At 38.6% G+C, this 21,553-nt stretch overlaps 1 protein-coding gene across 2 annotated transcripts in view; it reads left to right on the top strand.

The window, feature by feature from the left end:
• ITGA1 (integrin subunit alpha 1) overlaps positions 1 to 21,553 on the top strand; it is an 80,071-nt gene that overhangs the window by 29,516 nt on the left and 29,002 nt on the right. For both annotated transcript variants that reach the window (XM_083817662.1, XM_083817661.1), the window contains exons 3-9: positions 2,248 to 2,360; positions 3,303 to 3,391; positions 3,482 to 3,596; positions 4,260 to 4,387; positions 10,695 to 10,843; positions 13,828 to 13,978; positions 15,706 to 15,871. In XM_083817662.1, coding sequence (XP_083673788.1) covers positions 2,248 to 2,360; positions 3,303 to 3,391; positions 3,482 to 3,596; positions 4,260 to 4,387; positions 10,695 to 10,843; positions 13,828 to 13,978; positions 15,706 to 15,871 — 911 coding nt within the window. The remainder of the gene's footprint in view (positions 1 to 2,247; positions 2,361 to 3,302; positions 3,392 to 3,481; positions 3,597 to 4,259; positions 4,388 to 10,694; positions 10,844 to 13,827; positions 13,979 to 15,705; positions 15,872 to 21,553) is intronic.

Genomic DNA, 21,553 nt, shown 5'->3' with positions numbered 1-21,553 from the left:
TTTCTGCTGAATTATAGACTGCATTTTGATGTGCTTACTAATATCATTGCCTCTCAGTCTTTTGATAAGCAGCTTATGGATAAGAATGAACATCACAGGTGAATCTCAGGGCTGGAGGACTGAAATAGCAATTGAATGATAAAAGGCTTGGGAAACCTGAGGGCTGTATTGTTGTTTGCTGATTTTTCTGGTTTTCCAAGAGCTTCGCCAGTAATTTGACATTCATGATAAGCCTCAGAGATGACTCCTAGCAGTCTGGAACAAAGGGCATGTGGCCACTTGGCAGCCAGGTCACACTGCTCTGCAGCACCAGACCTGCTCGATTCTTAGAGTCTGTCCACCACTGCAGCACTCTGTTCTCTATTAGACACAGGGAATGATCACTAAAATGAAATAGCAGAGCCTGCTTTTGCAAATGCTAGTTCTCGACTGTCCAGGTTGCAGGATGTTTAAATACACTTCTGCACGGGGGTGATGAAAGGATAATAGTGACCTTTGTTGAGCTAACCTAGACCTTCAGGAAATGGTATCCATTCTAGGAGCTGGGATTTTGTGGAGTAAGCTATATTGTTGTAGACTGCCCTGAAGCCTTTCAAGTGCAAAAAATATTATGAGCCAGAAATGGGTACTCTTTCAGTGGCTGAAGGAAGACAGGAATTTAAACGAGCATGCTAGGTCTGAACATCTCTGAAATAAAACTCCAGAGCCTCTGCTAAATTTTCAAGTTTCCAAGTTTCCTTCAGCGTAACATACAGAGCAGGAAATCTGCATATTGGTATTTTAAATATATAAATCTTTGTGGTGCTTTGACAAGAGCTATAACACTACCTTGATACCACAGACAGATTTTCAGCATCAGATGTCTTGTAAACCTGACTAAAGTAGTTCCTCAAAAGAGTCCCCGAAAATAAAAAAATAAAAACAAAAAATCCTTTTGGCAAATAGACAGAGTAGTCTTTCAAACCACTTATCTCAGTTCATGGGGATCTTCTTTTTTTCTGGGTAAAGAACAGCATGTGGACATTATCCTGCTAAGTACTGATGACCTCTTCTGGAATGTCAAGCACACTCAGTTTCTTTGTGGTTAAACAGAAGTCAAGGATGCATAATAGGTCCTGGTGCATGCTTCTAAGTTTTGGTGTTAAAAATGCATTACAGAGTGTAGCTTGAAAGATCAGTCAGATGCAGTATGTACTTGGACCATTTTATTTCGCTTTAGAAATTATTAATAAAAAAAAAAAATTACTGGATGAGCTGTTTCAGTATATTTGTTTAGAAGCTGAATGGTGTACTGCATTTAAAATCTCCTTTCTAGCTCTTTTCATCTGTAGGCTACATCTTACCTATTATGTCATTCTATCCAAGTATCTTCTGCCTAGACTCATTAATTTATGATTAAAGGTAGAAATAGTTCTCTCAGTAACTCTTCACAATCATCTAAGTGTCCACGAGCAAATCTTACTGAACTGTTACTTTTAATGGCAGGATTTCTATTTTCAGTGTGTGCAGTGAATTCTAATTTAATTTGAGTTCTTCCTTGCACACTTAACGGAGTCAGTTACTTGCTGGGTGATGCTGGGCTATTTAGTGTTGCTGATGAGGATGTGAGAACAAAAACAGTGTCTCTCTCTAAACAGCATTTTCTGCTGAAAATGGATTTAGGACTGAATGCTAATTTGTTATGCTTACAAAATATTGTATCAGAATAGAGATTTTCTGAACATATTTTTTTTTCCCCTTTTTTTTTTTTTAACTGCTCAGGATAAAAAGCCTTACATGATGTATTTTAAAATGCTGGCTCACATTATTTAAAACTGAATTCTGCTTGGTGCCTGTGACCCTCTTCTTGTGCATTTGGTCCCTCCTTAGCATTTAAAATAATTTTTCTTCTAAAATATATTAAAGATCAAGGTGATGTAAATAAAAAATGTATCTCTTTCTGTACTACTTATAATACGTTTCATCCACCAACCAATGCTGCTTGTATTTTTCAGTGGAATTTTTTTGTAATGTTACTCTATTGTGTAATTTGGTATATAGGTATATTTCCTTTTGGTGTTGTTTATTACAGAGGAGACAGAATAGCTTCTTTTTATTGTATCTGAAAGAGCATAATACTTTTCTTGCTCTCCGTCCTCTACTGTTTGTGCAGAACTTGCTGTATCTGTGTTCTGTATGTAAGTTTTATTTGCTGACTTTCAAACCTTTTTTGAAAGAAGAAAATTTCAGATAACATTTCATTTGCAGGGTACTTATTGGTTCTCCATTAGTTGGCCAGCCTGAGAAAAGAACAGGAGATGTATACAAATGCCCTGTAGGAAAGGACAACCAGTCGCCCTGCATAAAACTGAATTTACCAGGTATGAAAGAAAATAGAGCTGTCATGCGGGGGAATAGTAAAGGTCAAATCTTAAAGAGATTTTTAGTTAATAAATATGTGTTAGGATTGGTTTTATACGGAAAATTTACTTAGGGCTCCAGAACTAAATGTGTATTTGTAACATCAAAAATACTTTTATTTTAAAGTCTCTCATTGCTCTATGGAAAACACACTGATACCCTAGAACAGGCATTTAGCTGTGTTATCAAAGCATTATTATGACTGATACTGATTGACTGTGGTTACCGGTCCTGGCAGAAAGGCTGAGGAATGTAGATTTGTGGGCTACCCTTTCCAAAACTCTTGGAAGCCAATAAGAGTTAAAAGCCTAATGCTTTTAACAAGCACTTAAGTAGTCAGAGCAAGGCTGAAGCACCTTAATCAGGTGTTTAGCATTCATCCTTTTTTTTTTTCTTTTGCTTGTGGCAAGAGAGACTCAATGTAGACAAGAAGAGACTGTTAATATGAATTCCACTAAATACGCCTATCACCATATTTTTTCTTAAATCTCTTTCCTTGAAAACCTGAATACCAATAATGTAACAAAAAAGTAGCAAACATAAAAGCTGTAATTCATTTATAACAGGACAGAGTAAAAAATGAATATTTGTCTTCTAATTAACAAAACTGTGTGAACAGTAATCTCTTGCTTTCATTGTACTGTTATTTTTACCTTTTTTCCCAGTTCAAGAAACTATTTGAGACAGCAACCCAGACAAATTTTCTGGGATACAAGCCAGTCTCAGAATTTTTCCTTGTTCATTGCAACTGAAGGAGGAGGATGAAGGGTGCTAAAATATTTGATAGAACCAGTGTCAGTCTGTGTTTTATTTTAGAAGCTGGAAGCTCTCTGCTAGCTGATATATACTTTAACATTTTGTTTTCACATTCCCAAATACTTAACATTTCAATCTATTTATAGCTTCTACTTCAGTTCCTAACGTCATGGAAGTAAAAGAAAACATGACTCTTGGAACAACCTTAGTGACTAACCCAAAAGGCGGCTTTCTGGTAAGAAAGGATTTTTTGTCAATTTTAAAAGAAGTCTGTATTCTCCTTAGGTACCACATCAAAAGTTTCAACCTTTTTCATCTTTTTAAGGCATGTGGACCACTCTATGCTTATAAATGTGGGCGTTTACATTACACAACTGGAGTTTGCTCCAACGTCAGCTCCACTTTTGAAACTGTGGAGGCGATTGCACCGTCTGTGCAAGGTATGCATGCTACAGGAATTCTCTTGTGTGTCTGAAAATACGAAGTGCCAAACAAGATGAATGTATACACAGAGGCATACCAAAAAGTATGAACTGCTTTCCTTAGCTACCAGCATTACCAAGTTAAGTAAATGTTTTCATTGTCAGTATATAACCTAAATTCTTGCTAATTTTAGAGTTTATCTCAGTATAAACAATCATTAGAGGGCTATGTGACATCTAAACACAATTGCTAAAAATAGTTGCTTATGTTTTTTACTTAAGGCCAAAAGACTCTTTTTAAGTAATGACAGCATGTTGTTAAGACCTAATACAAATCAAACTTAGTAATATAAAAATCTTAAAGGTCTGGTCATTTGGAAAGTGAAAGAGGAATGGGTAGATAGTAAAGAAGACAGAGGTCATTGGTAAATACTTCAGTTACGTGATCTAATGCCATTCTTAAATTTCTGCTTACAAGAAAGTGCCTTGCTAATCAAGGGAATACCAAACCACATAAAGTGCAATGGAAAAGATGTTGTATGACAGTCCACATCAAACGTGTTAGTGCAGCCCCACTATAGAGGGATATGCGTTTATTACTAATCACAAAAGTTAATAGAACTGCAAATATATATTTGAACCTTGTTTGTATCAATTCTTATGTGGCCATTGGTGTTGCAGAGTGTAAAACCCAGTTGGACATTGTCATAGTCCTTGATGGGTCCAACAGCATTTATCCATGGGAGAGCGTCACAGCCTTCCTAAATAGTCTCCTGAAAAACATGGATATAGGTCCTCAGCAAACACAGGTAATTTTTTTTTTTACAACATTTTATTATTGTTTAATTTGTGGGGGGGAAATAAAAATCTAAGAAATGGGATGAGAGCATCATCTATGGAGCCCTTCAGTTATAAGAACTAATGGCAGTGGAGTACCAGAACAAAGCAGCTGACAACCATAACTCAGTCAGCCTTTGCTGCCATGTAGCGCTGTCAGGGCAGCTTTCCCTCCCCTCACTGTTCTGGCAACCTGGAGAGACTGAGTTTCTGACCAAGAGACGAAAGGTAGGCATGTGAGGCAGTTTGAACATTGTCCTTTCCCACCTTCCTTCCACAGACACTTCTTGTGTGCACAAAGGACATTTCCACTCCACTAAGACAGACGTATATGGTTGAGAGAGTCCCATTACAAGACTTTTGGAGCAGTGTTCAAAATTTTGCATCTTGGGGCACTAAGCATATAGCTTTAAAACATTTGAAATCATAATTAATGAGTGGCTGTTAAGCTGCATGTTATTAATGGCAAAAGCTGTATAATAAATGGAGAGGGCCAAATTCCCAGCTGCTATAAATCAGCACAGTTCCATCAGAATTAATGGAACTACAACAGATTACCCCAGCTAAGGACCTGATGTGTTTCAGAGTCCACTGAACAGAGAACTTAAATAGCAATTTGAGCAGAGTACAGGGAAAGGGCAAACACATACACATGAATACGTTTTAACACAGAAAGCTATGTTAACAACAAAAGAAACTTCCTTTCACTTCTCCCTCCTCTCAAAATGAAGGATTTTCTAGGATCCTGTATAATATTTGGTGTGCTGCAGGCCAATGCTACAGTTTTTTTCCTACTTCAGGTTATTTCCTAATACTCAGCTCATGCCTAAATCTCCTCAGACTACCTACACAAGGAAGAGAGTGAGTATATCCTGTAAAGGGATATATCTGTCTGCAGAGAGTATCCCCATCATTTCCCAAGTTGATCGGGTTAACTTCCCTGTTGGCTGTACTGAACACTGGCTGGTAAAATTATTGCTTATAAATTGTCAGCTTTAAAATTGCGTCCTGTTATTTTAAACACCCTGCTTTTCCAGATATTGTGTGGAAGAGGGAAAAATACCTTGTTAAATTTAATAGAAAGGGGAAAAAGTCTTCCTGGTCCCTATGGTGGTGATTACTCAAACATACATGGCACCTTGAGAAAATATTTAAAGCTGAACTTCCCAGTACAGGGCAATGTCTGCAAGGAAATCATTACTGCCTTATGCCCAAAGGGTTTCATAGGAATAGTACATAGGGCAATCAACTATACAGCACCCTCACCTGTATTCCTCCCAAAGAAATTCTCAATTTTTTTTACATTGTCACACCTCTGTTATGTATGGTTTTAGATTCCTACCTTGACCTGCACAAAAAGTCCTCTTGCTTGCCTGCACTCCAACAGCCAGCCATCTCCACCTACAAAATTTGTTCTTTCAATTATTTAGCATAACTACGCTTCTTCTTCTCACACATATACTTATTCACTCAAGAATGTCAACTTTGGCATGTGGTTGCTAAAGAGCAGAAATATTTGAAAGGGAGATAAGAATTGGAAAAGGGAGAGAAAGAATGAAAAACTGGAAATGGAGGGCAAACCTAAATGGAATTTTCTTGGGACTTGTTACCCTTCCTCTCCCTCCCCATGAGGGGTATTCCAGCCCTCTCCTTTCCTCCCATCTCTCTTCCTGAGAACCCAGGAATAGCCACACATAGTAAAAAGTTTATGTTTCTTGCACCTATGCTGTCGGGAAGAGGAGAAACAACAGAGCAGGCAGGTTTCTTCCCCCTCCCGTTCCTACACAGAGTAAAAGAACAATTGTTTACTTTCTGTCTGTTTTAACCATTTTTTTTTCCATTTTAATTTTCTCATCATTTTTGAGCGCATTGAAATCAGTGTACTTTCACTGGCTTCAGATTGTTTTCCTCTTGCATGGGAAAGGAATGAGGTGATTACAGAATAGCTCCTTAGCCGCTTGGGTGTGACTTGTTCAAAACCATGTTTTGATTAGAGGCTTAGGAGAATTATTTTCCACTCTTGCTTACCCCATCCATGAACAATGGTCATTAGAGTTGTGGCAAGAAGGAAGAATAATTCTTCTGTGTCCCCTGCCTGGCATATAAAGTGAAAGCCAGAAGATTCAGATGCAAATAACCAAAGTTTAGTATAGTACAATATTTTTCAGAAATACTTCCTTCCTTTTTGTCCCATTCTCTGAAAAACAATGTCATTTTGATGGTTAAGCTGCATATCCTGAGGTTAGGGATAAAAGATGTATGGGAAAGTGACAACAGAGAAGAGGAAATGGAAGATGAATGAGATGAGAAAAAATAATACAAGGAAGAAAATACTTCTGTCTGCCTTATTGCACATTTTAATGCAACTGCAAAGGAAAGTTTTGCTTTGTTTTGTTTTGTTTTCTTTTAAATTCTGTAGAGATAATTGTCTGTTTAATATGAGAGTATGCTTTTTAATTGTTCATATGTGAACAACCTTCTGTGGTAGAAGAGTATCAAAAGAGAGAGCAGAATGCATTGACATGCTCAATTCCAACTTTAAAGCTCTGTTGTAATGGCACTCAGAAATTTTCAGATGTTGTATTCTTCAATGATATATGACATAATCAGCTATAGGTGTTTGGCCTGTACCTTATTATATTTCCAAAGGGGCTGTATCAGTGAACTAATAAATCATCCCATGTCATATGTTATTATCAGTTTTATCTCCAGAAGAATGAAAGTGTTTTAGAGGTATTAAAAAAAAATCAGGATGAAGAAAGATACTTGCAGTGCTTTAAAAGTAATTTCTGTCTGAGTCCTTGCGAGTGTGATAGACCAAACAAAATGTAGAAAAATTAATTCAACTTTGGTTTGATTTTGAAATCTTTAGCAAGTTATCCATATGATAAATGTATTGTTCATTAGTGCTTCCTAAGGCATCTCTGCTTTTCTTTTACCTTAAATATGACTTAAATCAGAAATGGTTTTGGTTTTACTTTCCTATACAAACCAGTGGTGTAAATCCTAGCATATCCTTGCCGTGTGCTGCATGGTTTTCCATTTATTTTTATTTTTTAAACATATAGAATAATTTAATAATTGATTGGGAAAGCCAGATCATGCTTTCCAAATAAGGGGATGTGTTCATTAATAGAAGGAACTGTAAGTAATTGCCCTCTAAAATGTTTTGTCCCAAAGTAGAACAATCTTCCATTTGCCTGTTCTCTCTTACAACACTTTTTTCACAGGAACTGGAGACAATTAAAGAATTATTCCCTTGTGTATTATAAAATCCATGGTATGCTAGGGAAGGGAACATTAACTTAGGAATTACAAAGATGTTCAACAGATTATGGTCCGTAATGCTGGGAAAAATGTTGGGTTTTCTGGAGCAGAGCAAAACTATGTTTTTCTATTTAATACTATTGCATTTTCCAGATTGAAATTGAACAAGCAAGCCAAAACATACACCACCTGTAAGCCAGTCTTAGGGTCTTGCTGAAGTTAAGCAGTTTGAACAGGTTTATTGTCTCATAAATGGTATATTTGTACCACATAGTTGTGTCATTTATAGTTATCTATTAGATTTATAAGCTACAAAATCTCATACCTTCATGGCTATATAATTATATGCTTCATAGCATACAATTCTAATTTTAAAAGGCGAACTTGAATTTATGATTTAGCAGAAGACTGGGACATACTGCTTTGTGGGTTTCAGGAAGTTTTGTTACCCATTGTGAGGTGTGGCTTACCACTGATGCCATGAAATACGTAGAACATGATGACCAATGTTTTCAAAGCTAGTGCTAAGGAAGGGTCCCACAGAACAATTGTATCCCAAAAGATAACCACATGCCCCCTTTCCTTCCTGATTTACAAGCTATGCTACACAGTGCAGTTTTCCAGACTCAGATGTTCTTCCTATTCACTTCCTGAGAAGGAAATGCTCAAAATGTTTACTTGCTGTGATCATGGACAGTGTTTCCTTTCAAATAGGAAATGAGACAATTCAGTGTCTCAGCTTGTACTCCTTTTTTAGGAAAAAGACAACACCAAGATGGGTCTCTAGAATAGCTGAAGATGAGCAGATACGTATTACCCTGATCCTGGCAGCAGTCAATGGCTGATTCAAACCTTGGTGCCAATAAAATCCTCAAAGATGGAGTCTGTGAATCCACAGAGGCAAGCTCACTGACATACAAAAGTCTCTGCTTTTGCTTCTTGTGTGTGCTCCTGGAATAGTTGTGGCACTCCTCTTCAGCTCCAAAAGACCAAGCATGATGAAGACCTGTCATTTTTCAACAGTTAGCAACAAGCTTTTTAAATGATGAGCACCATCCTCTTCAGATTATGTTGTATGAAAGTGTCAGATAACAAAATAATAATAATAATTAGAAATAAATTTTTCGCTGCTACCACAAAAAATGGGAGAGAAGAGAGAAAACTCTATCATGAATTTAACAGTATTTTCTACAGAACAGGAACATCACAGCATGTTCTCTCAGAGTGTATACGTCACAGATATATGCCACAAAATATTTGCCTTGGAGAGAAAGGGTTAAAAATTTCATCTTCAGTGTTGGATACAGCTGGAATCACAAGGTTGCTGTGAGTTGTAATACAGTGCATGCCCCAGCCTATGGTGTAATCCCAGCCCAAAATTAATGCCCTGCTGCCCAGGAGAAGGCGCAACCTCTGGCTGCTCTTGGTGGTGGAGAGCATGCCTCTGAGAGAGAATTAAAATATTGTTAAAGGGTGCAATTTGTCCTAACTTTTAAACTACATAGGTTCTTCCAGATTTGATTGGATTTTCAACAGGTTATAGAAATTAAGTGGTGTAGATTTTCCTACCACATACCATTATACTTCTTGTCGTAGAATCACAGAATCCCAGAATGGTTTGGGTTGGAAGGGACCTTAAAGATTTCCATTTCCAGCCCCCCTGCCATGGGCAGGGACACCTCCCACCAGACCAGGGGGCCCAAAGCCCCATCCAGCCTGGCCTTGTACACCTCCAGAGATGGGCATTGTCCCATAATCTTATGTAGCTAGCTCTTCATAGTGATCATGATATCCATGTTTAGTATCAAATATTTGTCCAAATCTGCTCCTCTTCTACAAGTCACACTTTTGGTTTAAATATAAGTAATGTATTTAAATGAATGCCAGCAAACAAACATTGTGCATAATCTGACAGGCTATGAAAGTACCTCAAAAAGCACCTATAAAGCAATTGCAAAGTACGTACTAAGCCACCTCTAAAATAATATGATGGCATAAACATCCCAGAGATCTTATTGATCCTCAGAACCTAAATGCTAGAGTGCTTTTAATAATAGATGAGTGAGGCATAAATATGCCATGTAACACTGCATTATCCTAAATAACACCTATAAATTGCCATGTGTAACATAAAATTGAAATATGCTAATGGAACATTGTGTGGATTCTTCCCAGTAAATGCTGTCAAGTACCTGCCAAAACATTAAAAGTGACAGAAATGAATGAGAGAAATTAATTAGTATTTAAGAATATTGCTCCTCTTCTTTTCATTTTGCATTTTGTTTTTGCAGCAGGTTCCCTCAGGCATTTGTGGTTTGGTTTCAATCCCATGTGTTGATTTTTCACACAAAGAATAGCCTGTGTGAGGTCATCTTGAGTCTCCATCATCCAAACATTCCAGGAGCCGTCATTTTATGTTGTCCCCTCAGGCACTGGTCAGACATATTACTCTGGCCTACCTCCTGCTGGAGAATGGCCATGTCCTGGACTGCCCGACTATCTTCATCAAGATAAGGGTACTTAGGTCTTCCTCATGCCCCAAGAGCCTAAATTTGTCAATGCAATGTTGTTTCTAGGGTAAATAGTCTACTGGTTTTAGGAGCACTATATTTGGATAGAAATAACAGTTGTGAAACACAGTTTCTTATGTTTTAAGGAAATCTTTTTTGAAAAGTTATGACTGATGGTTAGGGTATTGATCTGCCTTGGCCAAGAGCAGAGCAGAGCTGCAGCTCAGATTACCTCAGATCAGGAAAAGCTAAGAGTTGAACCTGCTTTTCACTTACTCCAGTTTTTTTATAAAAACAACTTAAAAACTTCAAGACATTTCACAGAAATTGACCATTTTCTAGCCAGTCTTGCTCAAAAGGTAATAGGTATTTAATATTTGGGGGAAAGACAGTGCTCAGTTTTTTCCTGGGTTTAGGTACAGATGGGAATTTACATTACTGCAAGAGAAACAGCCTCTTTCTTTAACAGTGGTTGATATTTATTATGAATGGTGTGTTTCAGGTTGGAATTGTTCAGTATGGACAGACTGTAGTCCATGAATTTTACCTGAATACCTACTCAACAACAGAAGAAGTGATGGCTGCAGCCACAAGAATACGCCAGAGAGGTGGCACACAAACTATGACAGCCCTTGGAATAGATACGGCAAGGTATGTTCTCAAAATATTGTCCTGGATAAGGCAGAAACAAATATTAACAGCTAAGGTGATAGTTCCGATTTTATAAATCAAAAATATGATGTGACTGACATCTGACATCATTTTAGCTAGATGAATGAGATTTAGGAAGAGGTTGGATAAACATACTCCATCCAGTTACTACAGCAGTTGTACATGGCACACTGGAAAGGCATCTGTCTCTTAAATGGAGGAAATGGGGAAATAAAAAAGATGTGGAACAAGGCTGTAGTCCTAAGAAAAGTAGACTTAAAGTCTTTGATGCCCACATAAAGCAGGTAGGAACTGTTTACGCAGTGGTGTAAAGCAGATTCAGTTTTTCAAAGGAAACAGGAAAAAGTAGAATTTTTTAGTGTTAATTCATCTTTCTTCTGAGGTTAAGATTATTATGCAATTTGAGTCCACATTTATCAACAATTCTAGAAATTTCATATCTGAGTTTTTGAAGCTTCTGGTGCATTGGGAAATTAAAAATCATAGAATCATAGAGTGGTTTGAGCTGGAAGGGACCTTAAGGATCACCTGCCATAGGCAGGGACACCTACCACTAGACCAGGTTGCTCAAAGCCCCATCCAACCTGGCCTTAAACACTTCCGGGGATGGGACATTGACAACTTCTCTGGGCAGCCTGTTCAAGTGCCTCATCACCCTCACAGTGAAGAATTTCTTCCATGAATCTAATCTAAATCTGCCCTCTTTTAGTTTAAAGCCATTGCCCGTTGTCAGACTACTACATTCACATCCCTATCTTTCTTGTAGACCTCCTTTAGGTACTGGAAGGTCACTGTAAATTTTTCCGAAATACACTTCCTCTCTAGGCTATACAATCCCAACTCTCTCAGGCTGACATTTTAGGAGAAGTGCTTCAGCTCTTTGATCATCCTTGTGGCCCTCCTCTGGACTTGCTCCAACAGCTCCATGTCCTTCTTCTGTTGGGGGCCCCAAAGCTGAACACAGTGCTCCACGTGGGGTCTCATGAGAATAAAGTGGTGGTGAATCACCTTGCTCAACCTTCTATCCTTACTGCTCTTGATGCAGCCCAGGATACAGTTGACTTTCTGAGCTGCAGGTGCGTACTGCTGGCTCACATTCACTTTTTCGTCCACCAGTACTCCCAAGTCCTTCTCTGCAGGGCTGTTTATAATCCATTTGTTGCCCTGCCTGTATTCATGTTTGGGATTGCTCCAACCCAAATGCAGAACCTTGCACTTGGCCTTGTTGAACTTCATGAGGTTCTCACAGGCCCACCTCTCAAGCCTGTTGAGGTCCCTCTGAATGGCATCCCTTCCCTCCAGTTTGTCAGCCACGCCACACAGCTTGGTGTTATCAGCAAACTTGCTGAGGTTGCACTCGATCCCACTGTCCATGTCACCGGCAAAGATGTTAAATAATACCATTCCCAATATATCCCCGATGCCTGTATTGGATCTGTTGTATTAGTATTGTTACTTAGAATTACTTCTTTTAAGAGAAAAATAAAATCTGACTCTTTTAGAATAGACAGTAAATGCAAAATCAAACTCCCATATGAAATAAGCAAGCAGTTATCCATTTCCACTCCTAGCTCATCAGACCTGGTTATGACCAGGTCATCAGATCTGAAAGATAAGAAAACAAAATACAATTAGAATAGAAGACATTGAGAGACATTCTGAAAACATATGATGTTGTTCTGGTTCTTCGCTTACTCAGATCATTACTGAGCAAACAGTAGAAACTACTTGCTCAAATGGGCAATATTTGCCATTAGTTTGCTGTCCATTTCAAGAAAAGTGTTTCCTCAGAGATAGGTTTGGCACAAAAGTTTACCTAAGAATGGACCTCATTGATATACACAAATATACTAATGATATGCACTGCTAAACCTTTCATATCTTTTCTCTGTTCTACTACTTTCCCTGGCATGGCAGCATGACTATTCCATAAATGAATGCATTCTCCCTTTCCAAACAACTATCTAATTAAAATGTGCAACATCTTCCTGGTGAACTGTTTGATTATCTGACTGAAGCTCTGTTGATATCATGTCTTAAAGTTAATAGAATTGTTACGTCTTCATAAGTAAAGCTAGATCAATTCTTAGATACAAGCAGAGGCTCGAGGGAGTCTGAATAAGTTCATGAAAGCAGAACCAGTTGAGGATTACCAAATATGCAGAAACCACATGTGGTTCAGAATGTCCCTGGGCACCACAAACCATTGCAGGCTTGTATATACAGGAAGTATCAGCAAAGCTTCCTCAGTTCTTGCAGTCTTCCTACACATCTACTTAAGGCCATTGTCAGATGTGGATCTTAGCTTTTACCCACGTGGCCAGTATTAGATAGAGTTCTGTGGTATTTCTCTAAAAAGAGGAAGCTTTGCTTCATTCCGTCTTCTCCAGAACCCTAACTCGGCCTCTCCTTTCCTGGTCGCATGCAGAACCAAGCCATGCCCAGCCTGCCTGAGCAGCTCCCCAGAACCTCAGTGTCCTTTTCCCCACCTACAGCTGTGGATTCAAAGGGTCATCCCTGCCTACCGTCACTCATTTGCAGATGACTTCTGACACACCTGCAATACCCAGTTTTGCTGTAAATGTGTAGAGGTGCTGGTAACTGAATTTTGACCACTAGAAGGGCTGCTGTAGAGTGGAAATAATTTTTTTTAGTATGTGGATTTTAGGGGAAGGGTGTTGATTGGTGATGGGATTTTGTTTGTTTGTTTTTAAGGTGACAAAACTGTTTTAAGGTGCTGGGAGTTTATTTAGGTAGAAAAAGAATTCTTCACCATTCAGCATTGTTTTCTTCTGTCACAGTTCCAATTGTTGTTTTTTGTATTTGTTCCTGGTTAATATTAATTTCCCTTTCCTACATCCTCATTAACGTAAAGTATTTTAGCTTAGGGTTGACACTGCAGAAATTATGTGTGTGCTAAATGCTGACCTTGCCTTTCTCTAAACCCTTTATGCTCCCTTTAGGGAAGAGGCTTTTACTGAGGCTCATGGTGCACGAAGAGGAGTACAAAAAGTAATGGTTATTGTGACTGATGGGGAATCACATGATAACTACAGATTGAAAGAAGTGATTGATAGTTGTGAAGATGAAAACATTCAAAGATTTGCTATTGCTGTAAGTGGAATGTAATGGGAAATATTATAAATCTTATAGGCACGTTTCGTCTTCCAAATGTCTGTTTAAATGTCTGTTTAAAAAGTTCACATCACAGAATATTTATGAAAATATAATGATTTCATAGATTTTAAAAAAAAATGAAAAAAAATGTTTTCTGATATTAAAGCACATCAGAAAGCAATGTATCTTGAGAGGTTTGTGAAAATAAAGGAGAGAAAGAATATGAGGGGCAGTATAAAATGTAATCTTTTTAGTTAAGAGGAACAGTGAACAGAGTGGACTAATTCAGATCTGAGCAATTTCTACAGACACATTATCCACTTAAAAAGAAAAAAAAAAAAGCAGTAAACGAGTAAACTATAAATGAATCATGGTGTATTATGGCTGTTCTGTGTGCTGGGATACTAAAGTTGTCATTTTCATGTTGAGCAAACTTAGTAGCTGAATGGTAGTATGAACATGATGGAGGTTAGCTCATCCGGAGTGACAAGAAAAAATTAATGATGCATTTGGTGTAAACTACTGTATTTGTACATTCTATACTGGAATAATCTGCTTTTTCTTATTAATATTTAAGGTACATTGGATTGTTTCTTCTCTGTCCCTATCTCTCTTTGTTTTCTAACAAGATCAACCTATCTTACAATACCCTCAGGTTTTGAATACAGTTCAATTTCCAGTTCCAGAAATGAATGAAGTAGTATGTTTTTCATTTTCCTTTCATACCTTAAACAATATCTTCCAGAAGTGTTGTTACCAGATGATGAAAAAGCTTGCTACTTGCTTAAGTATCAATACAATGAAGTATAGAACCAAGCATTTTAAAGAAAAATGTTGTCTTTAAAGAAAGTTATCAAACTGAAGTTGAATCACAAATGAACCACATTTTCAGTGGTTTCCTTCATAAAGATGAAGAGCATTAAAGAAGAAGTCCTTGCTGAATCTTCAATATTTTTTAGCAGTAAAATATTTGCCTAGAACCAAATTTGAATTGCTTCCATGTCCAGCAGTGCTAGAACCTGGAAATTTGGTTTTGGTTCCCCTCTCAAAGCAAGTAAGCATGCAGAATGTTTTTTTTCCCTTGAAAAATAAACGTTGGTCTGGAAATTGGAAAAATGTGTTTCCTCATTTTAAGGCATCCTGAGTTTTTACAGCAGCAATATTAAAACTGTGGACTGAAGTCTTGTACCATGATGCTGAATGCAAGTGGTGGTGGTGTGTGCATTTACAGGGCAAATTTGCACATAACAAAAAACTATTCTATACCTAAATTAGCATGTCGTTAATTGCTCATATGCTATGTTATGAGGAGAACTAGTGGTACCTATACAGAAGTCAATGCAATTGTGTATTCTGTTTGGGATGGCTTTTTGTTTGTTTTCTAAATGAAGCTCCGCTTCAACTAATCATTAGAATTTTGTGAAGAAAGGAAAAAAAGGGCAGTTGAGGATAGCAGACATTACACCATACAGTTGCATTGTTCACTATTGTTGGTACTTTCAGGAAAAAACTGAGCCCTCCCTCATACTGTTCTGTTCTTGTTGGAAAAGAATGGCTTTTAATCAGTCAAGACTAGGAATATGAGGGAGGTTTTAACAGAACAATTAAGGGTAGATATGATTTTCCAATATTTTCTGACAACCTACTTCAAAGGTATCTTTAAAAATAGGATTTAAAACATACCCTTGACTTTTTTCTTTTTTTCTTTTTTTTTTTTTCTTTAGATTCTTGGCAGCTACAGCAGAGGAAATTTAAGTACTGAGAAATTTGTAGAGGAAATAAAATCAATTGCCAGTAAGCCTACCGAGAAGCATTTCTTCAATGTCTCTGATGAATTGGCTCTTCTAACTATTGTTGAAGCACTTGGAGAGAGAATATTTGCCCTGGAAGGTATGACACTGTTTAAAATTTTACTTTATGCCTGCATTAAAAATGAAGCAAACAAAAGACCACCTGCTTTTATCTTCCTTTGCAATGTATTGTGCTGCATAAAATGCATTATACGTGTATTTTTTCATGCTGATTGTAAAGATCAGTAGACATCAAAAATATAGATAATGATGTGAAGATGTGTTCAGATTGGTTAGAACAGATAGGAACAGTAGCCTAGAAGAGTAAGAAGGGTCATTGTAGACCATTACCACTTTATCCCTGGGTGAATGCAAAGGTGCCTTCCATTATGTAAAAGAGTATTGTAAGAGCATGTCCTAAACTAACCCACAGTCATATGTTTGTCTGCCTATACCTTTAAGTTCTCTTGATATATATTAACTGCAACATGCTACTTTGCTGTACACGTTATCACAGACTTGGTGTATAGAGTTGGCAAGAAATATTTTTTCTTTGGAAATGTTTGTGATGATCAGATTTTAGCAGAGAAAAGTCATCATCTCCTAATGTCTGCTTACATTTTCCATCCAAATTAGGCAACACCGTCCAACTCTGTTTGTTTCAAGCTCAGTACTTGTAACAGAAAACAGTTTATTAGTTATAAATTATATTGGCCAACACTAAAGGGCTTAGTGTCACACAGATATAACATCCATCTGTTTGGACTTATTTTTTTCAACATCTCAGCTTACAAGTAGCAGGAAAAGTATAGTTTATAGCTGGAACAAAAGATAACGTGGAGTTAAATGTCAAGAAACTAATACAAATATGAGAGTTTATTTTAAAGTTTTTTAAATTGGAGTTATGTTTCTCAGACATTTAAGTATTTTGTTAGTATATCATTTAGTGTGAGTAGATATTACTATCTTCAGCTGATTGCTACTATTTCTTTTCCATTTAATATATTCTTATCATTTTTCTTTCCAGAAGACTTTTTTTCATCACTTATAAAAAAAAATAATTATTGAGAAGTATTTAATCTCTCCAAAGACCAAAGTTTACCTTACTGAAGTTTATTGAGTACTTTAAAATTCATAGAATAAGAGGTCTTTTGCTAAGTCCCTGCTCAGTAGAAAGAATTCACTTTGAATTACAAAACAGTTGTTCAAACAGAAATTAAATACTTTTTGCTGATGGAGAATGATTTATACAATGGGATCTAACCCTTCCATTGACACTAGTAATTCATTCCTCTAATCATAAGAAAAAAAATTGCAAAACATTTGAAAATTAAACAAGTTTAGTAGCTTAATAAAATGTCCAAATACGTATAGTTATGTACATGATGATGAATCTGTTTGATTAAATTGCAGAAGTGTTACCTGTTTATATGATATACACAATTCCTTCAATAATGTGGTACTTCCGGTATATTGCACCTTTTCTAAGTATCAGCAAATTCTACAGTACTACTTGAATTCAGCTTTAAGTTCTTGCAAAAGATGCAGAAACAAATATCTACTTCTTGAATATGAGTAATTTATATTTAACGTAAAATTTTAACATAAACCATTTGGATATTCGTGCCTTGATATATATTTGCTTTATTTTCAAATTTTATTTTTCGATAGACTTGACACTATTACAAAATATAAATATCCAAAACAAGCAAACAAAATATTATGTTCATCCGCGCATTGAGAGTTGAGCTAGGTAATTTCACCACACCCAAAAGGATTCTTGGTTTCCACGTCTTCACTAGGACTTCAGTCTGTGCCAAGATTTCTATATAAGACACCTGTAATGTGAGACCTCCTACAGCTGTGGAAGCTTCAGAAATAGCATAATCTGGCCACAAGCAAAGTCAGAATGAAAACTAGAATATGATATTAGCTTTATGGCAAAGCATAGCAAGGCTGAGTTGTTCTGATGAATTATAGAATCATTAAGGTTGGAAAAGACCTTCAAGATCATCTGATCCAACCATCACCCTACCACCAATATCACCTACTACACCATGTCCCTAGGTACCATGTCCAACCTTTCCTTGAACACCCCCAGGGACAGTGACTCCACCACCTCCCTGCACAACCCGTTCCAATGCCTGACTGCTCCTTCTGAGAAGAAATGTCTCCTAATTTCCAACTAGAACCTCCCCTGGTGCAACTTGAGGCCATTCCCTCTAGTGCTATTGCTAGTTATCTGTGAGAAGAGGCTGACCCCCAGCTCCCCACAACTTCCTTTCAGGTCGTTGTAGAGAGCAGTAAGGTCTTCCCTGAGCCTTCTCTTCTCCAGACTAAACAACACCAGTTCCCTCAGCCGCTCCTCATAGGACTTGTATCCCAGGCCCTTCAGCAGCTTCTTAACCCTTCTTTGGACACACTCCAGGGCTTCAATGTCCTTCTTGTACTGAGGGGCCCAAAATTGAACACAGTACTCGAGGTGGAGCCTCAGCAGAGCAGGATACAAGGGGACAGCACAAGGGGACCAGGGCACCTCCCTGGTACTGCTGGTTACACTATTCCTGATACAAGACAGGATGTGCTTGGCCTTCTTGGCCATGTGGGCACACTGCCAGCTCATGTTCAGGCAAACATCAGTCAGCACCCCCAGTTCCTTTTCCTCTGCACAGCTTTTGAGCCACTCTGCCCCAAGCCTGTAGCGCTGCATGGGGTTGTTGTGACCAAAGAGCAGGACCCAGCATTTATCCATGTTGAACCTCATCCCACTGGCCTCTGCCCATCAACCCATCCTGTCCAGGTCCCTCTGCAGGGCCTTCCTACCCTGCAGCAGATAGACCCTTCCCCCCAGCTTGGTGTCATCTGCAAACTTACTGAGGGTGCACTCAATTCTCTCATCCAAATCATCAACAATGATATTAAAGAGGATGGGTCCCAACACCAACCCCTGGGGAACACCACTGGTGACCAGTTGCCAGCTGGATTTCACTGCATTCACCACTCTTTCAGCCCAACCATCCAGCCAGTTTTTTAAACCAGCAGAGCATGTACCTGTCCAAACCATGGGCTGCCACTTTCTCCAGGAGAATACTACAAGAGACCGTGTCAAAGGCCTTACCGAAGTCTAGGTAGACTACATCAACAGGCTTTCCCTCATCCACCAGGTGTGGCACACAGTCATAGAAGGAGATAAGGTTGGTCAGGCAGGACTTGCCTTTCATAAACCCATGGCTTTTCATGAACCCGTGCTGACTGGGCCTGATTCCCTGGTGGTCCTTCATACATTGCGTGATTGCATTCAAGATGACTTGTTCCATCACCTTTCCTGGCACCAAGGTCAGGCTGACAGGCCTGTAGTTCCCCAGGTCCTCACTACGACCCTTCTTATAGATGGGCATCACATTAGCAAGTCTCTAGTCATCTGGGACCTCCTTGTATGACCACGACTACTGATAGATGATGGAAAGTGGCCATCACATCAGCCAATTCCATCAGCATCCTCGGGTGGATCCCATATAGCCCCATAGACTTGTGACAGTCCCGGTGGAGCAGCAGGTCTCTGTTTCCACCTGAACTGTGTGTGGGGGGGTTCTTCTGCTTCCTGTCCCAGACTTCCAGGTTGGGAGGCTGAGTACTCCAAGGATAAGTGGTCTGGCTAGTAAAGACAGATGTAAAAAAGGCATTGAGAATCTCACCCTTTTCCTTATCCTCAGTAGTCACGTTCCTCTGTGTGTCCAGTAAAGGATGGAGATTTCTCCTTGGCCCTCCTCTTGCCGTTAATATATTTATAAAAACATTTTTTGTTATCCTTAACCACAGCAGCCAGGTTTAGCTCGTACTGGGCTTTGGCCTTCCTGATTTCTTCTCTGCATACACTGGCAAGTTCCTTGTACTCTCTTCAAGTTACCTGCCCCTTCTTCCACTGGTCATAAACTCTTCCAATCACTCAGCAAAAGTTCCCTGTTCAGCCATGCCGGTCTTCTTCCCCGCCGGCCCATCTTATGGCGCACAGGGACAGCCTGCTCCTGCACCTTTAAGACTTCCTTCTTGAGGAGCTCCAGCCTTTTTGGACCCCTCTGCCCTTCAGAACTGACTCCCAAGGGACCCTCCCTACCAGTGTCCTGAACAGTTCAAAGTCTGCGTTCCAGAAGTCCAAGGTAACAGTTTTACTGACCCCCTCCTGACTTCACCAAGAATAGAGAACTCTACAATTTCATGGTCACTCTGCCCAAGACAGCTCCCTACCACCACATCTCCCACCAGTCCTTCTCTGTTTGTGTACAGCAGGTCTAGCAGGGCACCCCCTCCGGTAGGCTCACTAACCAGCTGAGTCAGGAAGCTGTCTTCCATGCACTCCAGGAACCTCCTAGACTGCCTCCTCTGGGCTGTACTGTATTTCCAGAATATGTCTGGGAAGTTAAAGTCCCTAGAGCTAGAGGATGGTGAATAAGTCCATTTCTGTTGATTCTTTAGCCATGGTTTCCTGTCCCACACAGCTTTCTTGTGACAAACTAGTTTATTGGATTTGTGCATTATTGAAAGTTAAATTAACCCCATACAATGTTTCTATAATTTCTGTACAAAATTTCTGTACATAACATGGAGATCACAGGAAACTTGATTCTTGCAATTCTGTATCTGAATGTGTTTTAAGTCTCCTACTATTATAATAGTACATTTTATTTTTTTTCACCCTCTAGATTTCTTGTTTTCTTTTTGGTTTTTGTCTTAAAAAAATGCAAAGGAAAATTGAGAGTTGAAAAATGAAATCCAACAAAAACCCACACTTGACAGCCAGTTGATTTTTACACATAATCTTTTTCATATGCTTCTGTGTCTCATGGCATGGACTTCTGGATTTAACAGCATTTTTATGTTTCATCCAATCTGTAGGCAGGCACAAATGTTTTTTCACAAAATATCTTTTGTAGGATGCTTGGCAGTTTGAAACTTAATGGAAAGTTAGACTGGGGGCCATTATCTAAGCAGCATTCAGAACTGCACATACTGACAATACTGGCATTGTACTCTGCCTGAAACTGTGAGAGTCCTGCCTTTCTCAGCTCATTAAGGAGCATCTTTTATTGCATGATTAATGCTGCCACTGAAAAATATTGTTTATCAGCAAATGGGCAACTTAAGAGTTTTATGCTTAAAAGGAACCATATTTTTTCAGACATAGCAAAGCAGCTACATCTTGTGAAACATGATGGCCTATGTTTGTGTGTCAAACATTTTGTGTTTGAGATCATGTCTGCTTCCCACGGCTGGTCATAAATCGCAACGATTAGCACAGGCATCATGTCCAAGTGAACAACCTCAGTGGTTTAGTTGCCAAGTAGCAGAAATTCAGTATTGTTTAGTAGTCCTGATGCCAGAAATTCATGTAGCCATGGCTTGCCTCAGTTTCAGTCACATTGTTTGAGATTTGCCTCTGCACTCATCTGGTGGAAAATTGTGTACTCTTCCTGTGGAAGTCTCAGAACAGATTTCATAGATCCCATCTGCTGCCTGTTACCATGTGATGCTCTCACGGAGGAATCAATATGCAGAATATAGTTACCTGATCTGTGGTGCTTACAGTGGCAAAATAGTCACTGAGTATTGCTTTGAAGTAGAGGAGAAGTCAGACTTTTCTTGGATATTTCCCATGTAACTGAGACCACAGCAATCTTATGAAGGCCCACCAGAATTTAATAAGTAGTATATGACTACCTGAAAAAGATACTGACAGTAGTACTAAATCACCTGATACCTTTTTTATTCAGACATTTAAGAAAAA

This window comes from Anser anser (genome assembly GCF_964211835.1).
Source record: "Anser anser genome assembly, chromosome: Z".
NCBI classification, from domain to species: Eukaryota; Metazoa; Chordata; class Aves; order Anseriformes; family Anatidae; genus Anser; species Anser anser.
Note: the sequence above shows the minus strand (reverse complement) of the source record. Positions and strands in the feature narration are given on the sequence as shown.